At 39.6% G+C, this 17,447-nt stretch overlaps 1 protein-coding gene across 5 annotated transcripts; it reads right to left on the bottom strand.

Moving 5' to 3' along the window:
- Nucleotides 1–661: 661 nt before the first annotated feature.
- tbx1 (T-box transcription factor 1) lies at nucleotides 662–11,199 on the bottom strand. 5 transcript variants are annotated; one of them, XM_079516306.1, is made up of 8 exons: nucleotides 10,644–11,199; nucleotides 8,985–9,378; nucleotides 6,633–6,734; nucleotides 6,263–6,434; nucleotides 5,454–5,609; nucleotides 3,642–3,709; nucleotides 2,257–2,411; nucleotides 662–1,796 (listed from the first exon to the last, which is right to left on the bottom strand). In XM_079516306.1, the coding sequence occupies exons 1-8, from the start codon at nucleotides 10,834–10,836 to the stop codon at nucleotides 1,429–1,431; spliced, it is 1,608 nt and encodes a 535-aa protein (XP_079372432.1). In that variant the 5' UTR covers nucleotides 10,837–11,199; the 3' UTR covers nucleotides 662–1,428. The 5 variants fall into 5 exon arrangements, with proteins under 5 accessions (XP_079372432.1, XP_079372434.1, XP_079372433.1 ...); XM_079516308.1 differs by having other exon boundaries at nucleotides 2,311–2,411; XM_079516307.1 differs by having other exon boundaries at nucleotides 8,985–9,327.
- Between the last annotated feature and the right edge of the window lie 6,248 nt (nucleotides 11,200–17,447).

Raw genomic sequence — 17,447 nt, 5'->3', positions numbered from 1 at the left:
TTTCTCAACGCTCCAAAAATATAGGCCCAGACTACAACTGTCCCATTAAACATGAGAAATGATATCCTTTTGGAAAGGAAATGTACAAATGCCTTTTTCCTATTTGTGTGACATGGAGTTCTCATTTTCTGGGAACACAGGTAGTTCATGTGGTCGCTCCTGCTGTTACACACACACACACACACACATATATATATATATATAGATATATAGGAAATTATGGACAACTACAGTCTGTGGGAGGGCTGGCATGGTTAATACTGTTTTATTTCAGGTGTGTGCGTGCGTGCGTGCGTGGAAATTACTTGGTGAAAGTAGAACACTGCCTGTGTTGATATATGGGCACCTCCTTTCTGATGTCTCTTTACATTTGCATATGATGGCTATATATATGTGTATGCATGCGCTTCTTCATATAGAACCAGGTGCAGAACGTGACATTTGAACTGCTGCCCATAGTACAGTCCAGTGTTTAGACAGCTTCCAGCTTCTCATTCCCACTGATACACTAACACTGAACACCGCAAACACAGCGAATCCGCTCAGAGAGACCTGAACAATACTATCAGTGAAGTAAGCTTTCGTGTTTCCCTCCGCCCCATGTAGTCGTGCAACAGCAGACCAAGTCATGTGAATGGAAGACCCTTATGTTTTTTATGAATTAAAAAGTAAAAGAATTTAATGTTTATTTTACAGATACAGAGCAGTCATTCTGCTTCTTTTTTATTTACTTTAGAATTGCTGCAAGTCAGTGCCATGGTACAAGCTTCTCAGAGCTGCTTGAGACGTCCATAATGTTTCAGAATCAAACCTTCTGCTTCTTCCTCCTCAAACAAAAACATTTCAATGTGTGTCGACACCCTCTCTGATGAGCTCAACATGCAAAAATCTCATCTACCTAGAAGCTCGATGGACTATGATAACATATGGCTTTTTTGAAAGCGAGAAAACGAAGAAAAACAAAAAGTGCATCCAACACAAAAAAATTATCATTCAATTCCAGTCTGTGATCAAAACAGTTGTCCGTCCATTTTAAGGAGTCGTCCCTTCCCGCCTGTGTCCTTTATTTGCATGGCTCAATGTATATGCACTGCACAGGCAACCGGGTGCCCTGACGAGAAGGTATTGCTGTTTGGGGTTAAAGGTCAAATCAGACCTCTTCGAGGGCTCCTCGGAGGACCTGGCTGTCATCCATCCCGTGAAGATACGTTTCCTTTAAATAAATATGGCAGGATTTAGTTTCTCTCTTAGGTGTGTGTATGTGGGGTCTCCAGCAACCAGGGCCATAGCTTGCGAACCCACCCCCTTGTAGGTTGTATAAGAGCCACAAAGACAGTCATCTTGTGTGTTTTTTTCCTGCCTGTTCGCATGCATTCCCCACAGTGCCATTATCCAAAATCACAGTTCGCCCTCGGTGGGCAGCAGTCATTATCTCGGCCCATAGTCATAGTTAGAGGGAGCACTTGTGGCTGAGTACATGTTAGCCGTGGCGGGATTCATGTGATGGTGGTACGTGTGGCCCCTGATGCCGGGTAAAGGATAGGGTGAGGGCCGGGTTTTGGCCCCCAGGTAGTGTTCATAGCTGGTAGGGTACTTGTAGGGGTGGTGGTGCAGAGTGTCAGGGGGTAAAGAATGGGGATCCGACCGCAGGTCGTGTGGAGGACTGGGACGGCCGCTGGTTAGTCCTCCCGGGACGGGCAACGCGGGGCTGAGGACACGGGACATGAGCTGGTGAGCCGGGTCCGCGTGTATGGGTGTGGCACTGGGGTCTCGCTCGTAGTCCCGTCTGCTGTCCTCTGTAGAGCAACAGACATATAGAGGAAAGTCAGAAATAGTCATTCGGAGAGGTTGTGTACATGTGTCCAACAAGTGAGCCTTGTTCTGTACTAATAATAACTAATAATACTAACTGTGATTTGATTCTTGTTTTTTTATTATATTTATTTGATCCTTTTTGCATATTATTTAAATTATGCTTTAATGTTTTGTAATCACTTTGCATATATTATATTATAAATGTACAAATAAATCTAAGAGATAACACGACACCTAAACAGAAATGCCTGAATGTCTGCTAATTTAAAAATAAATAAATACATTTAATATCAATAGAGACTTTGGCCACTATTCAGCATACATCCTTTCTAACAAAGACAGTATAGACAAGATAATAATACTGCCCAAAATGAAGGCGTGGAAGAATGGAAAATGTGTTACAACTTTTGTTATTTTTATTTTTTAAATCATCTAAGTTACCGTAATGTGACTTTGTCTCAGGTGAATATGAAACAAAGAGAGCTAGCTGCAGACCTTTCTCTGAGCCGTTCATCGGAGGGGGAGACGACATTGGGTTCCTTGTTCTGGCAAAGGCACTCATTATTGGCAGGGAGCCTGGCCTGTGATTCCTGGGCCTATAGAGCAGGGAGAGAAGATTCAGTTACACAGACAGTTAATGAGCGTCAGCACCACAGTTCCTTTATTGTACATTAAAGATAGATGATGTGTGGGCACAATAAACATCTTTTCTATACTGATGCAGGTGCATAAAGGGCATGTATTTGTATTATAGGTATTCAGATGATGTCTATTTCTAGAATAAGCATCAATTCCATATACATCAGCATTACAAGCAACCATGAAGCTTACACAATTATTGCATTTATCGCTCAACGGGGCCAAAAAAGATTACGAATAATAGTGTTGTTTATGCAGTCGGATACATGACTTAAATTGAGCTGTTAGAGACTGTAGGGTCATAAATACAAGCGTGTGGATTATTTTCATACACAAAAAATGTCTTACTTTCTAAGATTGTGCCATGATAGTCTAAAAGGCAACATTCTTGCAGCATACAATAATTGGTGTCAGAGAAGTCGTCGATCTCAGAGAAATGTGTATTGACTTTCCAATGTTGCCCTAGGATTGTCTAACCTAACTCATTCCAGCAAACCTTGCCCACCCAACACAAACAGACTAAAATAACATGAAATCTTGTACTAGTATGTTCTTTTTTTTTGTTTTGTTTAAGACTGCAAGCCAACAAAATTCACAGTTCGATACGATATGGTGTCATGGTTCGATACTCAAAACAACAGAAATGTAGATTTTTTTATTTTGTAATTTATTAAAACTACATATTTTTGGTTTTAACTTTTAACAATACCAAAGTGGGGTCTGCGGACCCCCAGGGGTCCTTGAGGGGGTTCCCCAGCAAAATGTGTTAATATAGCATAAACATCTGTTAATTAACCACTTTAACCCATAGGATATTTGAAAATGTAACAAGTGTGAACCTTTTCATTGCACATTCCATTCAAAGGGGGCAAAAAAAGCACTGTAGCTTTTCATTTCAATATTGACGTTGAGGTACGAAAAACAAGCGCTCCTCTTCCCTAAAACACTCCACTGAACTTAGAGAGCATGGTGTTGTTGTGAATGGGTATGGTGCACAAGGTTATATGAAACTGTATTTTAGTTCTGCAATAAAAAAAATAAAGGCTGTTCGGTATTTTACACTTGCGAGTGGGCACACACACACACACACACACACACACACACACACACACACACACACACACACACACACACACACACACACACACACACAGTCTATATTCTATAAATATATACCTATTACCTACCAGTCCTCTGGGTCACAGTCCCTGAAGCCCTTGGCGAAAGGATTACTGGCTATCTTCAGCTGTGTGATCTGGAATGAAAAAGAACATAAAATGTGCCATGTAGCATTGTTGGAAAGAATGTCTTCTCCAACGCAACCAGATAAGTATAGGCCTAGGCCTCTGGCTATGCATGTCCACCATAGACTTTTTTATTTCATGTATATTTTAGGCCTAATACTATTTGTAAAGTATAAACTGGATGTCTTTTGCATTTTTTATTTTATGTTTCTGTAAAGCCAAACAGTCTTCATCCAGACATGTAGACTAAACAATACAAAGAATGTAACCACTCCCCATTTGCAATGAGCACCTGAACCCCTGTTTGATTAAATACCTTCATTTTAAATAGTTGTAGGCCTATGACTGTACACGATTATTCTGAGCATGAGACATTTTAGTTAAGATAGGCCTAATGCTGACTGACAGGACTTTAGATCAAAGAGGAATATAAATGACAGGTGTATTTATGAAGTTTGACCAATTACAATATAATCAAAGACCTTTTCATAAAAGTGTAATTTGTTTATTCAGATGCATAGTCATTGCACCATATATCATTTGATTTGCACGTGAACTCTTTTTTTTATACCTTTTTGCCAAGTGAAAACTATTTTAGTTCTGAGATGGATATTCGTCCACAAACTATCCATCTCATGAAGAACTATAGTAATTCTTTGTGAGATATATATTTTTTTCACCATATTAATTTGTCCTTACTAGATAATTAACTTAAGTAGAGCACATGTACCACCTATATACCTATAATCCTATACATACCATAATAAAAGGTGGAAAGGCATGCCTAACTATAAGTGACGGTGACCTACTTTGTGCATATTTGCCTTATAACATTTAGATGAAGTCACAACCTTGCACAACCTTTAAGTCAGTTGAATAAATATTATATGACACTAAAGTTAGGCCTAGGGCTACCCGTATTACAGTGATATGATTTGAACAAAAAAAGAAAGAAAAGAAGAAAGAATTCAGTCCGGACTGCAGTGACACTGACTGACCCTCTCCAAACATAAGCATTTGTTAATTCGTTCCTTTCTTTTGACCGCAGGGAAATAAAATAAAATAAAATAAATAAAAAAGGAACTCAATCGCCTTTTATTTCCTGACATTTTTGGCCACATATTTGCCTCGTGGAGAAATAGTATATGCTATACTCCCTCTTGCACCATGCACTGTTTCAAAACGGGTTGTCCATCAAGACAATTAAATTAATACACAAATTAAAAACGAAAAATAATATAATTCCCATTTTATTTCATTTAATAGCCTACGCAGATACCTATGCCTTTCATGTTACATTGTTTTCGATAATTTATCTCTGTGGTAGAAATTAATAGCTTTTAATGATATTCCCCATTCCCCAATAACCGTTAGAACCGGTCCGGATATTTATAATTATCAAGAAGTGTAGCCTAATCGATGGCACGCATCGAGATGATCGAGGGCGTCTGTCTATTCCCCCTATTCCCTTTTTGTTTTCAAACTCATAATGACACTATTAATATAGCCTTATTAGTCAATATATGTCTCGAGTCGAGATATCCTATTTAGAAGTAATTTCCGTTTAGTCTCACATTCATTCACACCCGTGCCTGATTAATATAAGCCTTATAATCTTAGAATCAAAATAGACACACGGGCCTTTTTGGGCTATGTGTTTGCATGCCACACAATATGTTGTGTTATTATCATAACATAATAAACCATCAAAGTCTCTCACTTTCCGGTCCGGGTTATAATAATTGCTTCTCTTACCCTGTGATTCTGGTACGCTGTCACCGCTGTGAATCGTGTTTCTTCAAAAACAAATGTTTTATAATTCTCTTCGGCGTACTTCTCGCTGTCTTTCCGGGGGTCGACATAGACGACGTGGAACCTCGGCTGGTATCTATGCATGGAGTTTAGAATGATCTGCAGAAAGGGGAAACGAGTCATATACCGGTCATACAGCAAGCATTCGAAGGAATCGAAGCCTATTTGAACTTAATTCTGCACTAATGAGTGTGAGATTGTTCAACTTGACTGAATGGAACGACTAATGCTCGTGATTAACATCTATATGGGCCTACATTTGTTAAAAGGTGGATTGCAATGATAATGAAACACCACAGCTAATGCATTATAATATTAGCTTGTGTGTTATGGTGCACGTATACACTGACGGCCTATTATTTTCCCCGTTGTGCCCTGTCCTATATAGCCATTATAGCCTATCGATTAATTATCCTTTTTTGCGTTTAACTTTGTGCACTATGACGCAAACTATGTAGCCCACTATAGGCCTGCAGTTTATTGCAACGCATATCAAATTATAATGTGATGCATCATGATGCATCGTGGTCAAGCATGGACAAATTGGGTCAATAGCTAAATTGAGAATGAGCAAATGTGTCGTAATTAGCCTATTAGAAGCCATCTGACACCAGGCCTCGCGCCTGCATTTATGTAGGCTCCTACATTAGGTTGAAGGGATTATGTGAACGTGCACGGTCTTAATTGAATGCATATGTTGTCTTCCCGTTTCGTCTCCCATTACAACTCTTGTCGATGCAGCCTATACTCACATGGCCATTATCGTCCAGTAAGTTGTTGGTGAGTTTGAGTTTATCGAAAGAAACGATTTGCTTCATCCATTGCGCGCCTTTGGCGGGGGAGTCGGGGTGGTAGTGAACTCTCCCGGGAGTCGCGGGGTCAGCCTTACCGGCGACCAGCCACGAAGAGCTGTGAAACGCATACCTAGAATGACACAACAAAAACACCATGAACACCCACGACAGGCCAAATGTGGCGTCTAATTTCCATCGACTCGCTTAAATAAAAACGAACCTACGGATAAATCTTTCCAAATTATATGGAGTTAAAATATACCTCAGGGTGTTGTGGATAATCATTTTACTGTAGGCCAACGAAACTGCATGCTTTGTTATATTTTACCTATATCGTTTGTCGTCAACGGGTAGGAAGTCCATTAGTAGCATGTAGTCCGACATGGGATCCATTCCAAATATTTTCACTTGGAAAGTTGGAAACATTCGCCTGGCGAAGAAGAAAATGTGTGTTGAGTTGAGTGGAACGTTTTGTCTTATAATACCTATTGCTCATTGGAGATGAGTCCATAATATAGGCTACAGAACCCGTAGGCCTTAGGCCTATTTGTTCAAATATTTGCCATAGGTTCACTTTTGGATTTTTGTCCACACCAAGCAGTAGCCTAAACAATGTAGGCCTATAGTTATTCTGAGGGATTTCATGCTTGCTGTTTCTAGCTTCTTCCGTCCGAGCCTGCATGTGCAGAGCAGAGGCTATAGGAAGACAGAGGCCGCGAGCAATTGAACATGACGTGATTGAGCGCGTGCTATAAAGTGAGTACAGACCCATGGTTTAGATTCTGGGTTATCCAAATGGGGATTTGGTTTTGTAGCCTCTTTCGTATAGGCTATATAACCTCTGCAATTCATTGCGATTTTCTCTTCTGTCTTCTGATGAAATCCAGACACACACAGTCAAACACACCCACACACACACACGCACGCACGCACACACACACACACACACACACACACACACACACACACACACACACACACACACACACACACACACACACACACACACACACACACACGTATTTGTCTTTCTTCCTCTCGTAACCCTGTACTGTATGTGTGGTGTGACGTAGACGTAAGCATATATAGCCAATATCTCCCAAGATGGTAAAAGTGAAAGTGATCGTACAATCACAGCTCAATTAACGTCAAGACGGCAGTTGTGGATAGGTGAGGCTAAAGTAGCTTTTAAAGTGCTGTCCTGGTTTTTGGAGTGATAGATCAGTTGTCACTTGTCAGGTATGGAGAGAAGGTAAACTGAAACTCGCGCTGTCCGGGTCCTTCACTTTTGGAATGTCCAAAAAAGTAAAATAAGAACATTATGTTCCCCGATAAACGTCATTTAGGCCTGATGAAGATAAATCAGTGAGCCACATATAATTATTGATTGCAACTTTTGCAGAAACAAAACAAATTTTCAGCAGAATTGGCCCGATTTTTGCTGCCTATGCACAATATTGCTCACGCTCACGTCATCTTCTGTTTGATTGATTGATTGAAGAATTTATTAACAGTTTGCAGAATTACAGTACATTTCAAGCACAAACTCAATACAAAGGCTGTTAACTGTGAGTGGACGACCCAATTAAGCATTACACTTGTTTCCAACAGGGTCCACCATGTTCAAATCATCAAAACATTTAGAGACGTACAAATAGACACTTCTATAGACAGAAACAGGAATTCATCAAAAAAGAATTCATCAAAAAGGAGGTAAAAAGGGAAAAGAAATATATACAGTGAGGGGAAAAAAGGGGGGGGGCGGGGGGGGGGATTCAGATTTTACGGGGGCCAGTTTCGAATTGCAGCCATCCGTAGGTGCCCTTTGAGAGCGGTTTTGAAGGAGTCAAGGGATTCGCATGTCTTAATGACAGTTGGTAGGGCGTTCCACATTTTGGTGGCAGTTTGGTGTGCATCTCAGTAGCCTACTTTAGAAAAAAAATAACATATAGGCCTACTGCTAATGTAAACGAAAAATGTCTCCTGAGATTATAAAGTGGAAACCTATAATTTGGAAACAATATTGTCATCCAATCCAGACGCATTTAAGGCCCGAGTAAAGAAAAGGCATATGAAAACAAAGTGACTAATCAAATAGGATATTTGGAATAACCCAAGTGTTTAATACACGTAGAGTAGCCTATACTATTATCTGCGCTCACACTTTATTGAATGCATGCAGTTAATGCTGTACAAATGTGGCTTTGAGTAGTATATGCCTATATCCAAAGTCGAGCGCATCATCGTGGTGTTTAAAAATGTAAATAATAAATAGTAATAACAATCATCATCGGTTGTTGTGACTCATCCAAACATAATAGGTGAATATTTGCACAATACCTTTGCAAGACGAGGCCTATCAAATAAATAACTGATTCTTGTCAGATTTTTTAATTCAATAGTTAAGCTATTTTATTTCTTGCTACTTTCCAGCTTATTTCTATGATTTTGACTAAATTGGATTAGACTAAAGTATTACAGACCAATATTTTATAGGTTATTTTGTATTGAATTTGCTCCTTTTTTTGCAACAGCCATATAACACATTTCTTTAGACATCTGGAAATGAGGCCCAAACAATCAACACATTCATTCAGAGAATAATCAAGCTCAATGTTTTGCAAACTCAATAAATCAGCCATCTTGTTAACATTTGTGTTCAGTCATTCCTCTAACTCACCTGCCAGCCTTTGTAACAATCATCTCTGTCCCGAGGTTGTTAAATTCGTCCCATAAAGCTTTCATTTCCAGTTGAACGTTAATGTTGGCTACTTTGGGGTTCTTCTTCTGCACTATCGACTTGCTGTTGGGAGTCGAGCTGGACGATGAAGACGAACAGTTGGAAGTCCCGGTGTCGCCCTGCTGGGCCTGTCCGGGGTTCGACCCCGAATAGTTGTAGTTGTGTTGAGCGGCCGGGCAGGGCTCGAAGTGGGCTTCATGTTGGCTGTAGGGGTCCCCCGGAGAGGGGGAGAGGTGGTAGCTCCCCGGCGTGTTGAGGCTGCTTAGGCTGCTTGTCGTGAAGGCTGCAACATCGCAAAAATGGGACAGCTGCGTCAACCACGGGCTGGATATTGCTGAAATCATTCCAAAAACTGGATTTTACTGATATGCGCTGCACTTTGGGTGGTTACAGAACAATGGCTGAAAATGTTAAAAAAATAGAAGTGAGATTCTGTTATCTTCTTAGAATAAAAGATGTCACACAGAATGCGCCACTTTCGATAAGAAATAGTTTCCGTCATATAAGCATTCATTAATCCTCGACGTTGCATCCAGCAGCGAACTAGGTTGTCTGCGCTAAGACAGTGTCTCACTGCATTTGCTTTGAGGCTTGTAAATGTCCGAATGGCGACAAAAAGTCAAACTGAAAACTTGTTGTGTCCTTCCCGTCGAATTATCGAACTATTTCGAGCCCAAAAAATAGACATTGGTGCGTGTAAATTCTTTTTTTTATAGGCTATACATATTGATTTGTGTTCTCAGAAGTAGCCTATACTTCGTCTGTTCTGCGCTACTGCTGTGTGCTAGTAAACTGCAATCCAGAGTCTTCTCTTATCTCACTCGGAGGGCCTCCCCTTCACGATAAAACCGGTTCTTATTTCTATTTAGATAAGGAACTGCAGGTAATGTGCCTTTCCTCGCCTTGGGACGAGACTGATTGACAGTGAAGTGCGCCCCTTTTTAATGGGCTTTCCGGCACTCATTTACTTTTGGATAAGGGTATCGCCCACATCGTCCACCATTAACAATAGACGGGGCTAACTGGCACAGTGGAGTATAAACGGTTTACAAGGTAAACAAACACTGATTTGCATGAACAAACAAACAGGCGGTGTAACTGGTTGAGGTGACTGTATTATCGTTATTTGACAAATAGGGATACGGAACTGACCCCAGTGAGCTGAGAAGGTCTATTATAGTCTGTTTTTACCATTACGCACGGGTGCCCATGAAGAACCCTCCTACTAACTTCATTTTCAGCACTGCTCTCGCCAATTCAAGATGACTCCACAACGCTTTGGGTGTGAAAGTTTTTTGTTCTCCCTCAGATCGCCTGCTTCTCTATACTCTTGTTGGTGGTTATAGACTATTACGTGAATTTGAATCAGCCTAGTTTTAGTTTATGCAATAATCTTATTTCCATGTTTGTTTCATCTGTGCATCAAGCAGCTATACCCCTTAATTTGTATTTTTATGGGAGGGTTTAATTACAACTGCTTGCGTATCATATAGCCTCATGCAGAGCTGTGCATGCCACACACAGCTATAGTCTAACTGTAATAACAGCATAATAAGCGATCAGAACATCAAGCTATTATTGTCAAGTGGGCGCTCGTACCTTCCATTTCCCGGGTGACAGTGCTGTAGTGCATTTTAAAGGAACTGTAGTTGTACAGGTCTGACTTGTGCTGGCCAGTAGCAGTAGTGCCTTGTTTGTCAAACGCTGAGTTTCCTGCTTGTTCCGCGGCCGAAATCAGAGAGGCAATACTGAAAGCATTTGCCTTTGGAGATAGGGGACCGCTGTCGTCCATAGGCGAGAAATCGAGTTGAGAAACACCGTCCCTCCTCCGCTTTCCAGCCGCTCGGTACGCTCAGAAAGCAAGATAAGGCTGCACAGAATGGAAAGCAACGTGCATTGGAATAGTTTTACATTCCGCCCCACGGTAGCAAGGGCTAGTTAGTTGGAGAGAGAGAATTAGTTTTGGCGAGCTGGATATAACCTCCGTGTGTTACAGAAGCAACAATAATTCCCACGGGCAAGACATGGTCATCTCGAAAAACGGTTTGTCTCGTACTCAAATTCATTTGGTTTGCCCGAACACGTCCTCTCGTATCAAAACATTGTTCATCCGCAGCGAGAGCTTCCCTTCTTCCCCCATTCGGTGGCGGGGGTGATGTCATGTGAGTTCAGTTCGCTGTAGTCTGCCTGGCTGAGAAGCTACTGCCGAGAGAATGTCAAAAGTGAGAGCTCCACGCCTCCAAATGCACGACACGAAAAAAGTGTCTACTCTCTCCAATGGATGTTTTATTTGAATAAGACCTTGTTGTCAATCATGTGCCACATTCAAATGCAGCTATATGGAGAGAGGGGAAAAACAAATTGCTATGTTCGGCAGTCGGCTCCAAAGTGCACCAGTTTACTGTAAATTATACTGTATTTGTGCGTATTTAGTTGTATAAGCCCCATAGCTTGCGCTGTGCCGACATTGCCAACGTAATAGGCTACTGTGTCAACGTATAGTGAACACATGGATCTGTTTGTGCTGATATGACTTTCATTGACGATCTTAGATTACACCTATATAGGCCTACTTTATTTTCTTATAGGTTTACACAATGTTACATGCACTTACACAATGTTCAGTGACTCGCATCCACTCGATGTCCGTCCGTCCGTCCGTCCGTCCATCCATCCATCCATCCATCCATCCATCCATCCATCCATCCATCCATGATCCATCCATCCATTTATTTAGGTTTCCCATTTATTTTTTCTTTCAATAAATAACAGTAACTTGGGTTGGTGGGACGTGTTAAATGCACTCTGTGCCTGAAATATAACTGCAGCCTAAAACAATCAAATCAATCAAACATTTGCGTCATTTCATATAAGTTTATTTCAACTTTAAGCCATCTTCATAATCATAACGATAGACAGATACCAAACCAAAGCTTAACCTTAAACCGTAGCCTAACTAAACGCCAACCACGAAGTCAGTAGGCCCAGCTACTAAAGTGTAGACGAATAAACACACGTGGCATTTTATATGTCAAGAAGAAGGCGCTTGGTTAAAACGAGCACTTGACCTCTCTCTAGTTGGTTATCAGCTTATCAGCATTGAATCATAATTAATGAGCAGCAACACAGTTGCTGCGATAGCAACCGGATCGAGTCTAATTTACACTTTGAGCAGTTGAATAACGTGCGAAAGCATGCAGGGTCTTAATGGGATAACGTAGTTATCGGCGCTTCTGTAATCTTTAGGGATTAGTCTTATTTGTTTTAGATGTTTCTCTTGGAGCCAAAAAGCATAAACAAACCGTGGCACGATGTGCTGGTTTTAGCTAAGCCTTTCTTCTGAGGTCGGTATACAGATGGACAGAGAGAGAGAGAGAGAGATAGAGATAAGATATAGAGATAGATAGATAGATAGATAGATAGATAGATAGATAGATAGATAGATAGATAGATAGATAGATAGATAGATAGATAGATAGATAGATAGATAGATAGATAGATAGATAGATAGGCAACACAATAAATATCTATACAAATAATATTTACATAATCAGTTAATTATAACAATAATTTAAAATTATTAAAATTAACGAATTTGAAAAAGGTGCAGCAACAACGCATAAAGAAATGTAATTCATTCATGCATTTAATTACCACTTTGTCTTTGAAAGAGCGGAATTCAGGAACTATTGATGCACTGATTTTTGCAGCATGATACACGTTTGAAAGATAAACCAGTATATTCCATCCTTTATTTTATTTTATCAGACGACGCCATTGTTACTAGTCCACTTAATCATTGCCAAGTCGGAAGCGTCCTTTGTAAATACTCAGGTGATAACAGACAAAATACAGGACCAGATCGGAACTGGAAGGGAGTGTGTTGGAATTTGCTTGGAGGGCCTCGCTTGCACATACTGCGCACGCGGCCCAGAAGAACACAGTGGAAGCATTCAAGTACAGTATGCATGCGAATGCACATGGACAGGACAGACTATAAAGAAGCAATCACCTGATCGCGTACGACGTTACATTTTATGATGGAAATTATAGCCTATATTCCTATTACGCCTACAAGCAACAGTTTAAATTAGATATAGCCTATAGCCATAGTTAGGATAGTGTACTTTTTAAACTGGGGTAATAGCCTGCCTGATCACGAAGAAAAATCACACCTGTGTGAAGTTTGGGGTGCATCATCATGACGTAAAATTGTCCATTCATTGTCAATGGGAATTTAATGTTTGTGTAGGACAGAAGTTTGTGCACCAAAAGCTGCACATATATAAGCCTATAGCGGAGGAAAAACTAAATTAAAAATGTGATCTGAATATGCGTTATAATTTCTCCTGTGTGTGTATATATATATATATATATATATATATATATATATATATATATATATATATATATTCCCCCCATATATGTGTGTAGAGAGAGAGAGAGAGAGAGAGAGAGAGAGAGAGAGAGAGAGAGAGAGCTACATGGGACGGCAATAATCCGTGGCGCGCATGCAGGCGGATACCCTCTATAAGAAGTGAGCGAAATTTATTATAAAAGGGAAATTCTGAACGGTTACACATAGTTAATTTAACTCTAAGTTAAGGGTCCATTTGATACACATTTCTTGTAGACTCTCGGAGTAATAACACACTGTTTACAGTGTATATAAAAGTGTTCAGAAGTTTTTTAAATGGATGTTGCGTGAATGCGTGTGTTTGAAAAAAAGAGTGTGAGACAAATAATCGACTATGTGGCGTATAACGTCTGAGGAACGTTTATTGGTCGAGGAACATACAAACCCAAACACGTTCTACAGTGTATACATATTTTGGATGATGGATGGGCAGGGCACAGTATGAACATAGCAAAGCATGGCCACACAATCACATTTCTCTACTAGCCATTGCTCCATTGTCAGCACTAAATTGATACGGTTGTACATCAAGTCTTTTCTTCTTTTAAAATCTGATTATGTTGAAAAACTTTGCAATGTAGCCTAGGGGCAATTCAAACGTTGTGATTAATGCAAGTGTTTAAGTTATTTACAAAATTGTCTACCTACCACATAGCTTTAGCGAATAAGTGAGATTTTCAGTTAAGGCCCAACAGAAAAATATTTCTGGTAGCGTTATCACGCATTTTCAAAAACGTCAAAGTAAAGTTGGTTATTTGAACATGCATTGTGTGAATGTGAACACATGTTGGCCAACTTGGCCTATATTTAAAGTTATTTTTCCTCACGTTATAACATTTCCATTATATGTTTTGTATATCTAACTGAACACAGCTAAAAAACAAAAAAAGGAAAAAAGAAGAAAACCATAAAAATGATATAGCCCATATTACTGCCAATATTTTTTTTTTATAGATAGGACTATAGGTATCGACGACAAGACTAACTGCAAGTATGATTAAAACAATAATTACCCAAATCATTGTCTTATGTTTATATACTTTTTACTCTTTTTTTGAACCACAGTTTATAGTAGCATATTGCGTCATCTAAATGTCTAAAGGAACAATGAGATTGTGAACAATTTACATATAGTTTCATGAGAAGGTAAATGTTGAACATGCACGTAGCTTCAGTGCCATTTATTGATCTTTGGAATTTTTACATTATTGTTTATTTGGGGCGCATTTATTCAAAGTTGGTATCTTGCATGTCATTTCCATTATTTCAAACTTTTAGATAAACAACTATATCCCATGGCTGTTTTTGTATCTTGTATTTTTTTATAAGACCATGACTGCAATGAGTGTTCAATGCCTATCCCTTATATTTGTTAAACTCTGTGTGGTCCCGTAAGTTTCTGTTGTGGTAACTTGATAAATCACTAACTTGGGCTCCCGGCCCATGCCTCATTAAATAACATAGATGTATACAGTGCTATAGTAGCCTATATGCACGTCAGGGCATTTTCTCCGCTATTTTTGTGATTATTGCATGTAGATGCAGATGCACCCCATGCTTACAAAGACATACTATTTTTGCTTTTATTTTTGCTGTTTCAGTTAAAATAGCTAGGTCTAGGTAGAATCTACACGACTTTGCATTAACTGTCCTCCAATAATATTAAAACATATTAATTACAACTTCGGATCAATTAACAGATAATTAATCACACGGGTATCCAGCGATCAAAAAAAACAATAATTTTAACATTAACGTTGCGTGAGTGAAACTGCGGGGACCGAAGTGGCGCGCTCCAAGTATAAAACTCTATCCTATCCAAATATTAGTCCAAATCCCCGAATAAGACCTGGAGGAAGTGAGCAGTTGACCGCTGACAGCTGAGGTTCCCGGGGAGCCGCCCGGAGTGTCCCTCAGAGCATATCCTACCTCCACCTTTAACCGGTGTGTCCAAATGTGCTCGAGGCCCGAGCAATACTTTTAAAGTATCCTAATAATGATGGCTATTTACGCGAATGTTAGCCTATTGGGATGTATAGCCTACTAATTGGTTATTTCAGTTTACTTATTGAGTAGGCTGATTAGACTATAGTTCTAAGGCCTAAATTATGTTTCTAGATGGAAATTGGCAAACTTATCTTTATTAAAGAGTTTGGGAATGAGACAGTGCATGCATAATGTAGCAGCATATATAGGTTAGCCTACTGTGTCCTAACTGTTACATCGGCGAGTAGCCTCATTTGTTGACCGCGTTAATCTATGAATGCTTTCATTCACTCTTCACGCGAAGCACCAAACATTTTCTTCGCCAAAAATTAAACCTCAACTTCTGCGTAAATAAATCCTAATTACCGTTTTCAGTATAAACGTCTAAACATTTGACCACAGTGACGAATATTTGTTTTAACGTCTATCATTATTTGGTTTGCCTTATCATTATTTACCGTAGATATTATTTTAGTTTACTGTCATTAAGTGGTTTGTCGAAAATATCAAGGCTTCAATGAAACGTTTTGCAATTTAAAAAGTTGGGGCTCAATGATTTAGTATAGGCAATTTCACGTGCCCGCCTGTGTATGCCTATACTTTGTTTGTGGCATAATTGGGTGATAATTGAATATTTCGTAACATTTTTGTTTGGTTTACATTGACATTTGTATATTAGACGGACAACAGAAAGGAGAAGAGTGCTTCGAAGTTGTCGAATAAAAGTTCCACAACAGGTGTTTTCAGACGAGGGCCAATCAGCGAACACAGTATGCGGTTGATCAGTCAGGCGGTGCTGGGGCCCGTCATGTGATCTATCGAAAATATATTTTTTATTCAATGGAGAAGCCTGCATGCTGTAGCCTAATGTAGCTCCATTTGCCTATATAGCATATTTGGTAAAATCTTTCGGACACTAAAGCGAATGTCTTATTGTGAATTTGTGACCAATGCCCATTGCTAAAAATCAGTCAGAACATGCATCCGTTTTGGCATATATTAATGTCGCTTTCCTGTTCAGCCCATAGCTGTTCTTTGTATTTTTGGTCACGTTGAAAGGACATACGTATAAAAACACAACGGAAACTAACACAATGGACGACTACAGATGAAATCATTATCCCCCAGTGTCCGATGAAAATTCCAGCACATATTCCCACACAAATAAATGAAGACAAAGATGAGCTTGATAAACTATATTAAAGTTAAATTGAATTCGTTTAGGAATTGGATTAGCTGATGGTATTTGTGGCTCAAGTCAAAATTACACATGGTAATTTTTAAATAATTTGGAATGCGAGCAGGCCTATCAGTTTTCTGGCAACTTTTAGATTAGTTTATGTCCCATTTCCTTTTAATTTATAAAATAGCACTGCATTTTTCATATCAAACCTGACATCAAAATACAATCACTGCTCATTCACTTTTGTTTTGTTCACAAAGCATCAAGAGGTATATTTGCAACTTATATAGGCCTATATGCCACTTGCCTTAAGCTTAATAAAGGCAATCACCTAGAGGTTTTCAATAACCTCCCTGCCCATACATATGGCTGTAGGTCCGATAACTATACGAGCCATGCATGGACAAAAAATAGTGAGAGAAAGACACAATATTCATTTTCTCCCACCCCTCCTATAAACTCTGGGAAGATGTGTGCCACCAGTGTTTGTTTATTTTAGGAAGGAAGGCCTTCTCTCTGCATGTCTTTGCAGAGCTAACAAATATAGGCCTGACAGCTGCCAACTGTGCCCTTCAACACGTCTCTGTACTGGCTAAAGCAGGCAGGCAATGCAGCCCCTGCTCCAGTTTTCAAATGAAGTGAATTTTTTCAATTCACATCTTCAGTGTCCTGCATGGGAAATTTGGGTTGTGGCGTAAAAACCTGCTCCAGCTAATATTCAATAGTATATTGCATGTCAACCAATGCCTTACCGCAGGACATTAGGCCCACATATACCTATACCCAGGCATAATATCCAGTACTATATACAATAACA

Source organism: Electrona antarctica, assembly GCF_951216825.1.
Source record: "Electrona antarctica genome assembly, chromosome: 12".
Classification (NCBI taxonomy): Eukaryota; Metazoa; Chordata; class Actinopteri; order Myctophiformes; family Myctophidae; genus Electrona; species Electrona antarctica.
Note: the sequence above shows the minus strand (reverse complement) of the source record. Positions and strands in the feature narration are given on the sequence as shown.

Bases quoted from the DNA above. Each gene is read 5' to 3' on its own strand.
- tbx1 (XM_079516306.1), bottom strand. From the start codon at position 10,836: ATGGACGACAGCGGTCCCCTATCTCCAAAGGCAAATGCTTTCAGTATT. The intron at 5,610-6,262 runs GTGAGTATAGGC...CCCTTTCTGCAG, and splicing joins TACTGGACGATAATGGCCAT to ATCATTCTAAACTCCATGCA. The intron at 3,710-5,453 runs GTAAGAGAAGCA...TTTTCATTCCAG, and splicing joins CAGCGTACCAGAATCACAGG to ATCACACAGCTGAAGATAGC.